The following is a 14,803-nucleotide window of genomic DNA, read 5'->3' as shown; positions in this document are numbered from 1 at the left end:
TAGTACACCTAACATCACCGTGAGTTTTAAAGGATCTCCTACATTCTATCTTGTATTAAAATTATTGATCATTGTTTTAGTATTAGGGGAGGGGCCTACAGAATTCTGGACACAGAGTGACGAAGATGTGCTTGGTTCTTGCCTTTGGGGAACTCCATATAAGAAACTGCGCCTGACAATAAAAACCTTCAGAAGTGCTTTCACTTTCACAAAGAAATACACGAAAGGAAAATTTAGAAAGACTGGCAGTGGTTGAGAGTCCGCCTGCCAATGCGGGAAACGCGGGTTCGTGCCCCGGTCTGGAAGGATCCCACGTGCCGCGGAGCGGCTGGGCCCGTGGGCCATGGCCGCTGGACCTGCGCGTCCGGAGCCAGTGCTTCGCAGCGGGAGAGGCCACAATAGTGGGAGGCCCGCGTACCGCACGAAAAAAAAAAAAAAAAAAAAGAAGCTTCCACATTTTTAGGGATTTGTTATTGCAGCATCCCACTTCTCAGTACCCATAATCTGTATTAGTTAGTGTTCTCCAGTGTTGACCTGTAACAAACCCAGTTATTTCTTCAGGAAAAAAGGGGAGGGGTTTTGAGATCAGCATAGAATTGCTATTCACAGTCTGCAACCATGGGTGAGCCACACACAAGTTCCAGCACACTAAGCAAAGGAGAACACTTCTATAGAGGGGAAAAGGAAGTTATGAGGGCTGTAGTAAACAGAGAGCCCATGGGCTTTCATTGGCTGAGTTCTTGCCAGGGAAGAAGAGGACTCTTTCTTCTTCCTGCTGGGGTCTACTATTTTTGCAGAGCATGAGAGCTTCCCATTCCAGTCTCTCAACTTCATTATACAGAGGTTTCTGTTTATTAAAATTTTTCATTTTCCCCTTTGATCAAGATTTTTTTCTGAAAGCATCACTGATCAAAAGTCAGCTTTTCTAGTTTCAGCAGTTTTGTCCCTCAGGGTCAGGAAGGACCTTTCCTGGGTGTATTTTCTCACATCAGTCGGAATGTGTACAGATTGGAAACGTACTGAGGTCATATTCAAGCAATAGGCAGGGGTAGGAAGGAGAACTCTCAGGGATCTTTTATCTAAAGTTCATCTGTTACATAGAGCATAGACACTGCAGACCATCTAAAGCAGTATGTCATCATCAGAGGTTTGGTGACAAATTTTCATCAGTCCTGGTCTGGATGTCTTCGGAAAGCTGTCTCATCAGATGTTTTCTACTTCTGTTCCAAGAAATCTTTAGTTTAAGGTCACCAGATAATGCACAGGTCCAGTCAGCGTTCAGTGCTTTTTATTTTTAGGTGTGCCACGTGAATCCAAGAGTCTTTCCCTGGAGATTGATGCCACACGGTTGTTTAGCTGTACCTGATAAAGGTCCCTCCACTGAGTTGAAAATAATCTTTCTGAAGGTATCTTTTCCAAGACACAAAATCTCTAAGTTGCAAGGTGTGATGCTTAAGGTCTTCATCTTCAGAGAGTGCACTGTGAAAATATTGCTCTATGAAAACATGGTTATTTGTAATAGCAACACTTGGCCTTACAGGATATTGAGTAATTCTGGTAAGAGGTTTTGAGGGGATCTATGAGAATCTTTTTTTTTTTTTTTTTTTTTTGTGGTATGCAGCCCTCTCACTGCTGTGGCCTCTCCCGTTGTGGAGCACAGGCTCCAGACGCACAGGCTCAGTGGCCATGGCTCATGGGCCCAGCCGCTCTGCAGCATGTGGGATCCTCCCGGACCGGGCCAGGAACCCGTGTCCCCTGCATTGGCAGGCGGACTCTCAACCACTGTGCCACCAGGGAAGCCCTATGAGAATCTTGATGGGAGGGGTGGCTGTGAATTTTGCCAATACCAGCTGGAGATTTTGCCCATACGAAGGTGGTAGCTGATTCAATAGGGACAAATGATCAGCTTTTCCAGAATGTGCTCTCGTACTGACAGAGACGCAACACATAAAAGATGTCAAAGGGTCATTTAATTCACCTGGTTGATGACTTTGATGACTACTGTCAATTCTAGAATTAGTTTCCATTTTGGGGAGGAGCAATTCCAGCATGATGCTCCTGTAAGAAGTCTCTGCCTAATACATGAAAAGCGGTGGAGGAAGCAGTGAGAAAAGGGTGTGTGTCTCTCAAAGCTCCCGAACAAAAGGGCATAGGTTCAGAGACAGGAACCTCTTGAGGTTCGTTAGAGATCCCACTCTGAAAGATTTCAGTGATCCAAGGCAGGGGCTCTTGGTAGTAGAGGGGTAGAGCACCAAGAGTGTGGCTCCAGTGCCAGTTAGGGCCGGAAGCAGGTTCATCCTGAGTGAGGAGAACTGCTTCCCCAAGCTGCTTAACAGGGAGGAGTGGGAAGAGCCCCTGTAGTTCCTCAGAGCTCCATCACTGAGAACTGGGAGGACGTGAAAGGCTGGTTACTGGGTCAAGGTGCCTGAAATGCCTAAATTAACAATCTCTTTTTCAATCTCTGCCTCTTGGCAAAAACAGTAGAAACTAGAGGGATTTTTTTTTTTTTTTTTTTTTTTTTTTTCATTTAGGAGACTTCATTTGCTGGAGTTGAAGATGAAGAATTTCAGCAGTGTTCCTTTTAGGTGGCTTACCTAGAAGGTGAGAGAGCTGGTTTACCAGATTAACTAAATCTGCGTGGACATAGTTTCCCATTCCATCCTGGTCCTTTTAACCACAAGGGGAAAACAATCCTTATTTAGTCCATTAGTAAACAAGAGTTAAAAGCTACCCAGGGGAATCAACATTTAAAGGAAGAACAAGAATTCAACAATTATTTGAAGTCAATTGTAATAGTCATGAACAGGTTCATCAGATTTTGTGTGCGAGCCTGAATTTTGTTACAACCAGCAGGCTTTGGAAAAGCCCTAGGAATTTCTCCATGAAGTTGCCTGATGACCGTCTGAGCGTGATCATATAATAAGTTAGTGGGCTCATCTCCCAGTTGTAATTCTAGAGACCTTTGAGGACTTTCCCAATTAGGGGTTTTCATCTGAGGCTGGGCATGCCCTTCACAGCACATTATCAGCTGATATAAATCAGAGAAACTAGGTTGGTAAGTTTGAATGAATATATTAATTTCGTTAACAAATCTATGAGAGTCTTTGGTTATGTTAGGAAAATCTTTGACTATGGCCTGCAGTTCAGCTTTAGTCCAGTGAGAATAAGAAATTAAGGGTTTAGCTTCTGGATCCTTAGAAGGCTTAATTTTAAAGGGACAAGTTCCGATGGGTACAGAGGAAAAGGGGGTGGGGAGAGTTTCAGGGAAAAAGGAAGTTTGGTTAATAGAATTAGTATAGAGGATTTGAGGGTATAGGGGAGGCATAGGTACAAGAAAAGGAGGAAGATGGCACGGAGGCAGAGCCTGAGACAAAGAAGCCAAGGAAGAGAAGCCTGAGGCTTTGGAAACCATTTTATCTGTCTTTATCATTTTCTTGCCTCAGTTAATCTTAAAAATCTCGTTTTGCAAAGAGGAAATTTTAGACTGCTAATAACTTCTGGCAGCTTCCGAATACAAACTGAAAGAGGCATTGCATTCAGTTTTGGAAATTTTAGAGCCACTGTAGTCCAATTCAGTTTTAAGAAAAGTTAAGTTTGGGTTTGTTCAAAATTAGCAGAAAATTAGTTTGGGGTCTGCAACTGTGACCGAGCCATTTGTACATCCCACGTAGCACAAGAAGGAGAATACTTTTATAGAGAGGAGAAAGAAGTAATGGAGTGCTGTAGTAAACAGAGTTCAGGGGTTTTCATTGGCTGAGTCCTTGCCAGGAAAGAAGACAAGTCTTTCTTCTTCCTGTTGGGCTTGCTACCCCTCAGAGTGTGCAAGTTCCATGCTGGCCTCCCGACTCCATTTAATTTTTTTAAACATTAAAAAAAAGAAGCAAAGATAAACAGTGAAAAAATGAGAGACATACAGAGACAGAGACACAGAGACAGGAACAGAGAGACAGAGAGAGAGAAAGACAGATTTATTTTAAGGAAATGCCTCAGGAGATTATGGAGCTGCAGAAGTCAAAAATCTGCAGTGTAGGCCAGCAGGCTGAAGACCAAGGAAAATGTTGATGCTATGGTCTGAAGGCAGCCTTTTCCTCTTCAAGCCTTTAACTGATCGATAGAAGCCCATCAATATTATGGAGGGTAATCTGTTTTCCTAAAAATGTTAACCTCATTTGAAAAAACACCTTTACAGAAACACGTCAAATAATGCTGGACCAAATATCTGGGTAACCTGTCCTAGCCAACCTGACCCATAAAATTAACTATCACCCTAAGCATGACTTATAAAAATTTGTCATTTACCTTGGACAATGAGCAAGTTGCATGTTGTGCTGTAATTTGCTGCATCTATAAAATAATATCAAGTATAAATTTTAACCTGCATATTTAATCCATACATATTCAGCAAATAAAATTAGTGTAAAATTTTGATGGTCAATGAGGTGATTTTCAAGCAGTATTTTTCACACTTGTTGAATAAGGTTATTTAATTTCTAAAAATCACCACCAGCTTAATTATACTTTATAGTTATAAGTCACAAGGGATGAAAAACTAGCACTACTAAATAGGTAAAAATCAATATATGAAGCCTAGAAAAAATAATCAGCAGCAATAAGCACCGCTCATACATGGTTTGGGGCTTTTATATATCATTTCCCACAAAAAGCAAACAGCTTTCCTTAAAGAAAAGACAATTCCCTGGCTAGGACATCCTATACCATAAATTAAGAAAATAAAGTATTAAAAATTAGTAGTGTTTCTAAACATGTCACAACCCAATAAAAAGAGGATTCCATTTGCTAAAGATGAGAATATTTGTATCAAAACTATATTAACTGCAAAAGAGTCAAATATATCAATGGTGTCCACATTTATGAATTTATAGTGACATTTCAAAAAATGATCACTTTTGATAAAGTAGGCAAGAATATACAATGGAGAAAAGACAGTCTCTTCAATAAGTGGTGCTGGGAAAACTGGACAGCTACATGTAAAAGAATGAAATTAGAACACTCCCTAACACCATACACAAAAATAAACTCAAAATGGATTACAGATCTAAATGTAAGACCGGACACTATCAAACTCTTAGAGGAAAACATAGGCAGAACACTCTGACATAAATCACAGCAAGATGTTTTTGACCGATCTCCTAGAGAAATGGAAATAAAAACAAAAATAAACAAACGGGACCTAATGAAACAAAAGCTTTCTAACAGCAAAGGAAAACCATAAACAAGATGAAAAGACAACCCTCAGAATGGGAGAAAATATTTGCAAATGAAGCAACTGACAAAGGATTAATCTCCCAGATTCACAAGCAGCTCACGCAGCTCAATATCAGAAAAACAAACAACCCAATCCAAAAACGGGCAGAACACCTAATTAGACATTTCTCCAAAGAAGATATACAGATTGCCAACAAACATATGAAAGAATGCTCAACATCATTAATCATTAGAGAAATGCAAATCAAAACTACAATGAGATATCATCTCACACCAGTCAGAATGGCCATCATCAAAAATCTACAAACAATAAATGCTGGACAGGGTGTGGAGAAAAGGGAACCCTCTTGCATTGTTGGTGGGAATGTAAACTGATACAGCCATTATGGAGAACAGTATGGAGGTTCCTTTTTAAAAAGCTAAAAACAGAACTACCATACGACCAAGCAATCCCACTACTGGGCATATACCCTGAGAAAACCATAATTCAAAAAGAGTCATGTACCACAAAATTCACTGCAGTTCTATTTACAGCAGGACATGGAAGCAACCTAAGTGTCCATCAACAGATGAATGGATAAAGAAGATGTGGCACATATATACAATGGAATATTACTCAGCCATAAAAGAAACGAAGTTGAGTTATTTGTAGTGAGGTGGATGGACCTAGAGACTGTCATACAGAGTGAAGTCAGTCAGAAAGAGAAAAACAAATACTGTATGCTAACACTTATATGTGGAATCTAAAAAAAAAAAAGTTCATGAAGAACCTAGGGGCAGGATGGAATAAAGACTCAGACTTACTAGAGAATGGACTTGAGGACACGGGGAGGGGGAAGGATAGCTGGGACAAAGTGAGAGAGTGGCATGGACATATATACACTACCAAATGTAAAACTAATAGCTAGTGGGAAGCAGCCGCATAGCAATGGGAGATCAGCTTGGTGCTCTGTGACCACCTAGAGGGGTGGCATAGGGAGGGTGGGAGGGAGACGCAAGAGGGAAGAGATATGGGAACATATGTATATGTATAACTGATTTACTTTGTTATAAAGCAGAAACTAACACACCATGGTAAAGCAATTATACTCCAATAAAGATGTTAAAAAACAAAAAAAGATTGCATTTGGAAAATGCTAGAGAACATGTTATTTGAAAAATGCATGATTATAAGCCATTCCTACAATGAAAGAGGAAATTCTGTCTTTACAGAGGTATTCCAACTAATACATTAAGAAGGACTGAAGTAGATATTTCACCTTAATCTAACCAATGATCATCAATGGCTGCTTAAAAAAAGAGGAACAATTAGATATTTGCCTCGTGATGACTATACACAATACCACCTATGTAGTAATTTGTCCTTCATCACCTCACCCTAAAATCAAACCTCAATACGATCAACCCTGTAGATTTAACTATTTACCAATAAATACAAGGGTTCAAAGAAGCCAAAACCATGGGGGTATGATGATTCATAGGGATTAATTCACGAAATCCAGATGGTAGGAAATTTGACAAGACAAATGACCTGCTTTATTTATCAATTTTTTTCTTACCTTTGTATTTGAAAGAATTCTTGCAGAGACGCAAGTATTACCAATACTGGTTGCTGCCTTCTTCACTCTTCTGTGGACCCACATCATAACATATATTTTCAAAACCACCACCATTGGGCTTCCCTGGTGGCTCAGTGGTTGAAAGTCCCCCTGCCGATGCAGGGGACACAGGTTCGTGCCCCGGTCCGAGAAGATCCCACATGCCGCAGAGCGGCTGGGCCGTGACAGCTGAGCCTGCGCGTCCGGAGCCTGTGCTCCGCAACGGGAGAGGCCACAACAGTGACAGGCCCGCGTACCGCAAAAAAAAAACAAAAAAAAAAAACAACCAGCATAACTAAATAAGCAAAAGCAGACCACTTATATTTAAGAGAACAGCAATAGTTCTCAAACTGTCAAGGGAAACATGCTGGTAGAGATGCATATTCCAGAGCCCTAACTTCTACGGACAAGAATCAAGTTTAACAAGCACAGATAATACAGACAAATGGCCCAAACACCAAAGACACTGAAAAATATTAGTACATATTTTAAGACCCTCTTTGACCACATTTATAAGACCTTCTCTTGGAGTACAAAGAGGTAAAATTGCTGGATTTGGCACATTTGTACTATACTAATGACAACACTAATATTCATTCTCTTTTGTAGAATATGATGGTTCCTAATTCTTTACTTCTTGACCAGTTCTTTTAGTTCTTTTTTGGAGCGATGAGGGTTCACATTTTTACAGGGGGACGCAGAAGGGGGACTCTCCTCTGTCAATAAAGGTTCTCACAGTTTCTTCAACAATGCTAATAAGCTTGAGCCTTGGAGGTCGAGTAGCTGGGCACACTAGGCATGTTCTAATCATCTTACAGGGGCAGTGGGCAGTTGCAGGGTGTGGCCAGGTTGGACAGGATGGTATATTTGGTGTAGAAGATTAAGGGGTTGAGCAGAGTTATAGTCATGGCTATACTGGTCTCATTGGTGGCCTCTTTGGCCAATAGCCAATTTTTTTTTTTTTTTTTTTGGCTGTGCTGCACAGCTTGTGGGATCTTAGTTCCCTGACCAGGGACCAAACCCATGTCCCCTGTAGTGGAAGCATGGAGTCCTAACCGCCAGGGAAGTCCCAAATTCTTTTTTTTAATTTGATTTTTTAAAATTGAAGTACAGTTTATTTACAATGTTTCAGGTCTCCAGCAAAGTGATCCAGTTATACATAAATATACATATGTATATGCTTATATACATACATATACATATGTACACATACACATTATACATTCTTTTTCAGATTTTCTTCCATTACAGGTTATTACAGAGTATTGAGTAGAGTTCCCTGTGCTATACAGTAGGTCCTTGTTGTTTATCTGTTTTATATTTAGTAGTGTGTATGTATTAATCCCAAATTCCTAATTTATCCCCCCCCCCCACTCCTCAGCCAATCCTTTTGTGAAAGCCTGGAATCCTAAACACTATTGGCCAATTCTTGATATGCTCATATTTTTAAAAATTTTTAAATGTCAATCTGATAAGCATGAAATACTAACACTGTTGTTTTAATCTGGTAATCTTTTTATTTTCATTAGCTACTTAGTTTCACTCTTCTGGACATTACTTTAGCATAAACTTTATACTTTTTTCTCTCTCGTGTTGCTCTTTTCTTTATTATTTGTAGTAATATTTTATACATTATGAATGTTAAACCCTTGTTGCTATGTATGTTACAAATATCTTCTTCCTTTTATGGAAACCAAGTTCCTCCGTATTTTCAGGACTTTGCAGTTTTAACACTAAAAGTTCTGTTCCCTGTGAATTCCCGTAATCCCAAAGCAAACCATGACAGTAGATCCCACAGCCACTTGTCTTCTACTTGGTCTAACAGAGTTTTTCAAATTGAAATCAGAATCACCTGTCCATAATTCAATTTCCAGATAGTCTAATTTCATCTGGGTGGAACTTCAGACTATGTTTATTTTTCAAAAGCTCCATCAGATTGTATTAATGAGTAGCAAAGTAAAGAACCACAGATCTAGGGTGTTGCATTCTTTATGTGTACCAGAATGCATCAAAGCACATTGCAAGTAGCAGATGATTTTACAAAGTTCTTGCTTTATTTCATACTTTTGAAGGTATCTAACAGGTTAAAATATATACAGGAATACATATCTCGTTATTTTGCTCTTTGCACACATTGATATTTCTATGAATTGAAGGTGTGTGGCACCTCTGTACTGGCAAAGTCTATATTGGTGCCATTTTTGCAACAGCATTTACTTACATCATGTCTCTGTCACATTTTGGTAATTCTTGAATATTTCAAACTTTGTGATCACTGATCTTCGATATTATCCACTGCAAAAAAAGATTATAATTCACTGAAGGCTCAGGCGATGGCTAGCATTTTTTAGTTATAAATTATTTTTAAATTAAGGTATGTATATTGGGGTTTTTTAGATATAATGTTATTTGCACACTTAACAGACAACAGTATAGTGTAAACATAACTTATTTATATGCACTGGGACACTAAAAAAATTTGATTTGCTTTATTGCAGTTGCCAGGAATTAAGCCCATGGTATCTCTCAGATATGCCTATATAAAATTTCTCTTGCTATACGTAAAGGTCAAACTTTTGAAAGTCAACTGGCTTATGGTGGATTGTGCAATCTTTAACTATCATATAATCAAATCACTTTCAACTTACATTGTTTCCTTTTTTTAAGTCATGTTTAAGAAATCCAAAGTTTTCCCAGGACTCTATAAATAGTAACTCCTTTATCTTCTAGTAAATTTTATTGTCACTTAATTCTTTAATCCATTTGTGTACATGAAGACTTTATTTTCATTTCTTTCTATATGGAAAGCCACTTGCTTCAGCATCATTTGTTGAATACTATACCCTTTCACTATGTGTGGTGCCAACTCTATCACAGTAGTATGTATTTATAGTTGCATGAAAATGTCGCTATGCTTCTCCTCTGGTATACTGATATATTCATTTGTCCCTACATAAAAGCCTTACTTTAAAAATTACTGTAGGGCTTCCCTGGTGGCGCAGTGGTTGAGAGTCCGCCTGCCGATGCAGGGGACACGGGTTCGTGCCCCGGTCCGGGAAGATCCCACATGCCTCGGAGCAACTGGGCCCGTGAGCCATGGCCGCTGAGCCTGCGCGTCCGGAGCCTGTGCTCCGCAACGGGAGAGGCCACAACAGTGAGAGGCCTGCGTACCACAAAAAAAAATAAAAATAAAATAAATAAAAATTACTGTAGCTTTTTTATAAGTTTTTATTTTGTTAGGTTAATCGCTTCCCTATCTCTCCGCCCCCCAGTTTTAATCTCTGCTTTCAAAATGGTTCTCCTTAGTCCTAGAAATGGAAACATAAATCTAAAATTTAAAATTTCAAACATCACAAGATATGCTAACGGAATTTATACTGCAGTAATACAATTATAGACTTAATTGAGCCTTTCCACAAGTGAACTTGATCTATCATTCCAAACTGCCTTTCTTACATATATTTTAAACATACTTTCCAATTTCTTTTCATAAAAATCACCAAGATCTTTATTTGGGCTTACTGCTCAGTTATCTTATTATGTTACTGTTAGGAATGAGTTGGTTTCTAAAGTGTATTTTAAAACAAGTATTACTTTATATGAAAGAAATGAAATTAGAATTGTATAGAATGAGCAAACTCCTAAAGTTTTACCATTGTGAACGTTTCACAATGTATCTGGTAGCTAACATTTCACAAGTTTTTGGCAGCTAAACATCACAACAAAGAAATTTCTCTCTATTCCTATCTTGCTAAGAATTTTTTATTACGAATGAATGTTGAATTATCATACTTTCCCTCCTTTACTCTGTTCATATAGATCTGCTATAAGTTTTTACTAAAGTTAAGCTATTCCTTTCGCTATGATGAATTCTACTCAGTCATAACTCTTTGATTGCTCCAATGAAGTCACCTACTATTTTCATGTTCGTGTTTTTAAGTAATGGTTGGTTAACTGTCTTTTCATGTGTAAGATCTCATTTTGATAACAAGGTTATCTCAAAGGTTAACTTCTTACATGGGTTGGGTGTAATTCCCTTTTAAATTACTATCTGAATATTTAGGACAAGATACTGTTTTCTTATAAGCTGGGCAAAGTTCTGCTATAAAGCCTACTTTGTGTGCATGTATTTGTGGTAGAGGATTCATCAATTTTTATTTCATTTTCATTTCTTGATTCCATTAGGAACTCCATATATTTTATTTTTTTAAATAAATTTATTTTTGGCTACATTAGGTCTTCATTGCTGCATGCAGGCTTTCTTTAGTTGCGGGGAGCAGGGGCTACTCTCTGTTGCGGTGCGTGGGCTTCTCATTGCGGTGGCTTCTCTTGTTGTGGAGCACAGAGGCATGGGTTCAGTAGTTGTCGCACACGGGCCTAGTTGCTCTGCGGCACGTGGGATATTCCTGGACCAGGGCTCAAACCCATGTCCTCTGCATTGGCAGGTGGATTCATAACCACTGTGCCACCAGGGAAGCCCTACAGATTTTATTTTTAAATGGCCTATTTGTGAATTTTAAAATGTATATTTATAAAGTGATTCAAAATATACATGTTTTTCAATCTTTATCAAATATATCATTTTCTCTTTTATGACTATTATTCTTTATGAATTCTATATTTACCCGTCAGTGATGCAAGCAATTAGTCAATTTTTTACATTCTTTTAAAATATTAATGTTTAGTATCCTTGATTATTTTTCTTGGCTGTCTTTTATAAATTTGTTTTATATTTTCTTTTCACTCTTTTCTATGCATTTATCTTTTGTCATTTATAGAAGACTGCTAATTTTCCAACATCTTTTCTCTCCACAATTTTATCTATAATTTTAACAGAATTGTAGTTGGACACACGGCTTTGCAAGTAAAAGTCACATTTCCCAGTCTCCTAAGATACTATCTGATTCATCATCACAAAACAAAGTTCTAATAGAATGCAGAACAAGCTATTATGTGTCTTTTCAGGGTCTTGCCTTTCAAATAATTGCATGCACAGACCCTTGTTCTCTTTCACCCTTTCTGATGGCTGATGTGTGATAGCTTTTTTTACAGCTGTCCTGGAGATGTAAATTAAAAAGCTGATATTAAGTTTAACATGGCTGCTTATCAACCTTTAACTATTCCCCAATCATGAATCGATTTATGAGGGAAAAACAGAGTTCTTCATTTCTACCTATCTAAACTGTGTATTTATTAACATATTTGGCAGTGTTTTTAATAGAGGTACATCACTTGCATACTAAATTATTAGTTCTTTATCGAAGCACTTCAGCTTTAAAACAGAAACTTTGATCAATCTCAGCTTTAAAACAGAAATTTTGATAAATCCCACTTTTTTTTTTAACTGTTGGTTCTAACTAGTTCATTATTTTCATTTTTGTTTCTTCTCTAACTAGTTAAGTATTTTGGTGTATTCTTAAATTTTGATACAGGGTCAGGACATTGCTATGTTTTTACCAATTATTCATATCAAATGATACCACTTGAAGCCAGAGAATGTACCCTTTATCAGTGCTGCTCAAGTTTTCTGCAGTAAAGAATTACCTTTAATTTTTAATTTACCAACCTACTGTAGGCTGATGCTTTTGTAAAATATTATAAAAATAAATTAAAAGTGAAGGGAATTAGATTCAGACAGGAAAAATACTTCGTCAATACCTATAAAAGTTTCTAAGCTCTTAGTCTCAATTTTTGTACTATCTTGTCATAGATGGGTCAGAAAAACTGTTCATAGATTACATCCCTCCAAAAATCATAGTTCCAGTAGCATCGGTCTATATAATATATAAACCATGTAATACAGACTTACGTTGTATGATTAAAAGTTAACAGTTCTTGCCATAAGAGCTCTTGAAAAGGTATGACATCTTTTGAAAAAACAATGACTCTTGTCTAATTTATTTCTTCTTTTAATTTTCATAAAAGAATTTGTATTTATAAAAGTACACTTTCAGGGCTTCCCTGGTGGCGCAGCGGTTGAGAGTCTGCCTGCCGATGCAGGGGACACGGGTTCGTGCCCCGGTCTGGGAAGATCCCACATGCCGCGGAGCGGCTGGGCCCCGTGAGCCGATGGCGGCTGAGCCTGCGCGTCCGGAGCCTGTGCTCCGCGGCGGGAGGGGCCGCAACAGTGAGAGGCCCGTGTACCGCAAAAAAAAAAAAAAAAAAAAAAAAAGTACACTTTCAGAAAGCAACAGACAACAGAATAGGGATAATCTTTATATAAGCATACTTTAGTATAAACTGTGGTACACCCAGACAATGGAATATTATTCAGTGCTACAGTGAAATGAACTACCAAGCCATGAAAAGACATGGAGGAAAGTGAAATAGAAGCACTAAGTAAAAGAAGTCAATCTGAAAAGGATACATTCTGTGTGATTCCAACGCTAAGACACACTGGAAAAGGCAAAAGTATGGAGACAAAGAGAAGATCACTGGTTGCTAGGGATCAGGGGAAATTTACAGCGGTAAAAGCCTAAATTTTAAAAAAAGTCTCAAATCAATAATCTAACTTTACACCTTAGGGAATAAAAAAGGCAGAGGTTCCAAAAGCTGGTAGCACAAAGAAAGTAACAGTAGAGAAGAAACAACAGAGAAAAGCAATGAAATCAAAAGTTGGTTCTTGAAAAGATAATAAAATTGACAAAAATTTAGGCAGACTGACAAAAAAACAGAGCTCACGACTACAACAAATGAAAATGGGAACATTACACAAACCCTCCTTAAACTTTTACCAAAAAATGAGTAGGAAACAGTTCAAAATTCATAGCACAATATCAGCATTACAGTAACAAGAAAGCCAAAGATATCACAAGAAAATGACAAATCAATACCTCAAAATATGAATCAAAATATGACATTTAATCAATACAACATACCATATTGTTCTGGGGTAAATTGTGTCCCCATGCCCCAAACGCAGAATAGTACTGAATTTGGAGATAGGCCTTTAAGGAGGCAATTAAAGCAAATCGAGGTCATTGGGTGGGCCCTAAACCAGTGTAGTGTTCTTATAAGAGGACATTTACAAAAATAAAGAGATATCGGGGAGGTACACACACAGAGGAAAGATCTGAGGAGAAAGCATCATGTGGCCCTCTGCAAGCCAAGCAGAGGCCTTAGAAGAAACGAAATCTGCCAACACATGATTTCAGACTTCTGGCCTCCATACCTATGAGGGAATAAATTTCTGTTAAGATACCTCATCTGTGGTACTTTATATGATAGCTGCAGAAAATGAATAGTGATACCTCAGTATCAAAGGGGGACTGGTTCCAGGAGCCCCTGCATATTCCCAGATCTTGGGTGCTTAAGTCCCTTACAGAAATGATGTAGTACATCAGTCCTCTGCATCCATGGGTTTCAAAACCTGTGAATATGGAGGGCTGACTATATATTTATTGATAAAAATCTGCATATAAGTGAATCTGCACAGTCCAAACCCATGTTGTTCAAGGGTCAACTATATAATCTTAATTCAATCAATATAATATATAATATCAACAGAATAAACAGCAAAAGTCACATGATGAACTGAACAGATGCAGAAAAAAACATAAAATGCAAACCTTTTCACAATAGAAACACTCAGCAAAGAATAAAAAGGAACTTCCTAAATTTGATAAAGAACACCTACCAAAAGACAACAAAATCATTATACTTAATGGCAAAATACTGGATAATGTTCTCTTAAGTGTAAGAAAATAATATTTACTCTCACCACTATTCAAAATTGTACTGGAATTTCTAGGTGGCTAGGCAAGAGAAAGTTCTAGAAATCAGACAAGAAAAAAGGCATCCATACTGGAAAGGAAGAAGTAAAACTTTATTAGAAGATGACATGATCTTATAGTTAGAAAATCTTAAGGAATCCACTAAAAAATCTATTAGAATTCATATATGAGTTCACCAAGGTTGCAGAATACAAGATCAATATACAAAACTCTATTTTATTTCTATTGAACAAAAAATCCAGGACT

The 14,803-nt window shown here is 37.9% G+C and overlaps 1 protein-coding gene across 7 annotated transcripts in view; it reads right to left on the bottom strand.

The window, feature by feature from the left end:
• The window catches only part of LOC132419212 (eukaryotic translation initiation factor 2 subunit 3-like), a 45,519-nt gene that overhangs the window by 1,902 nt on the left and 28,814 nt on the right, over positions 1-14,803 (bottom strand). For 2 of the 7 annotated variants that reach the window (XM_060003189.1, XM_060003193.1), the window contains 2 exons: positions 9,791-9,987; positions 8,865-9,119 (listed from right to left, as the gene is read on the bottom strand). In XM_060003189.1, coding sequence (XP_059859172.1) covers positions 9,792-9,987 — 196 coding nt within the window. In that variant the 3' untranslated portion in view covers positions 8,865-9,119; position 9,791. Of the gene's footprint in view, positions 1-1,140; positions 1,480-4,299; positions 4,345-6,785; positions 7,035-8,864; positions 9,120-9,790; positions 9,988-13,645; positions 13,996-14,803 lie in introns of those variants that run through there. The other 5 variants (XR_009518155.1, XR_009518156.1, XM_060003190.1 and 2 more) reach the window with 5 other exon arrangements.

The sequence above is a fragment of the Delphinus delphis genome, chromosome Y, assembly GCF_949987515.2.
Source record: "Delphinus delphis chromosome Y, mDelDel1.2, whole genome shotgun sequence".
NCBI lineage: Eukaryota > Metazoa > Chordata > Mammalia > Artiodactyla > Delphinidae > Delphinus > Delphinus delphis.
The sequence above is the reverse complement of the archived record's forward strand: the minus strand, read 5'-3'. Positions and strand labels throughout refer to the sequence as shown.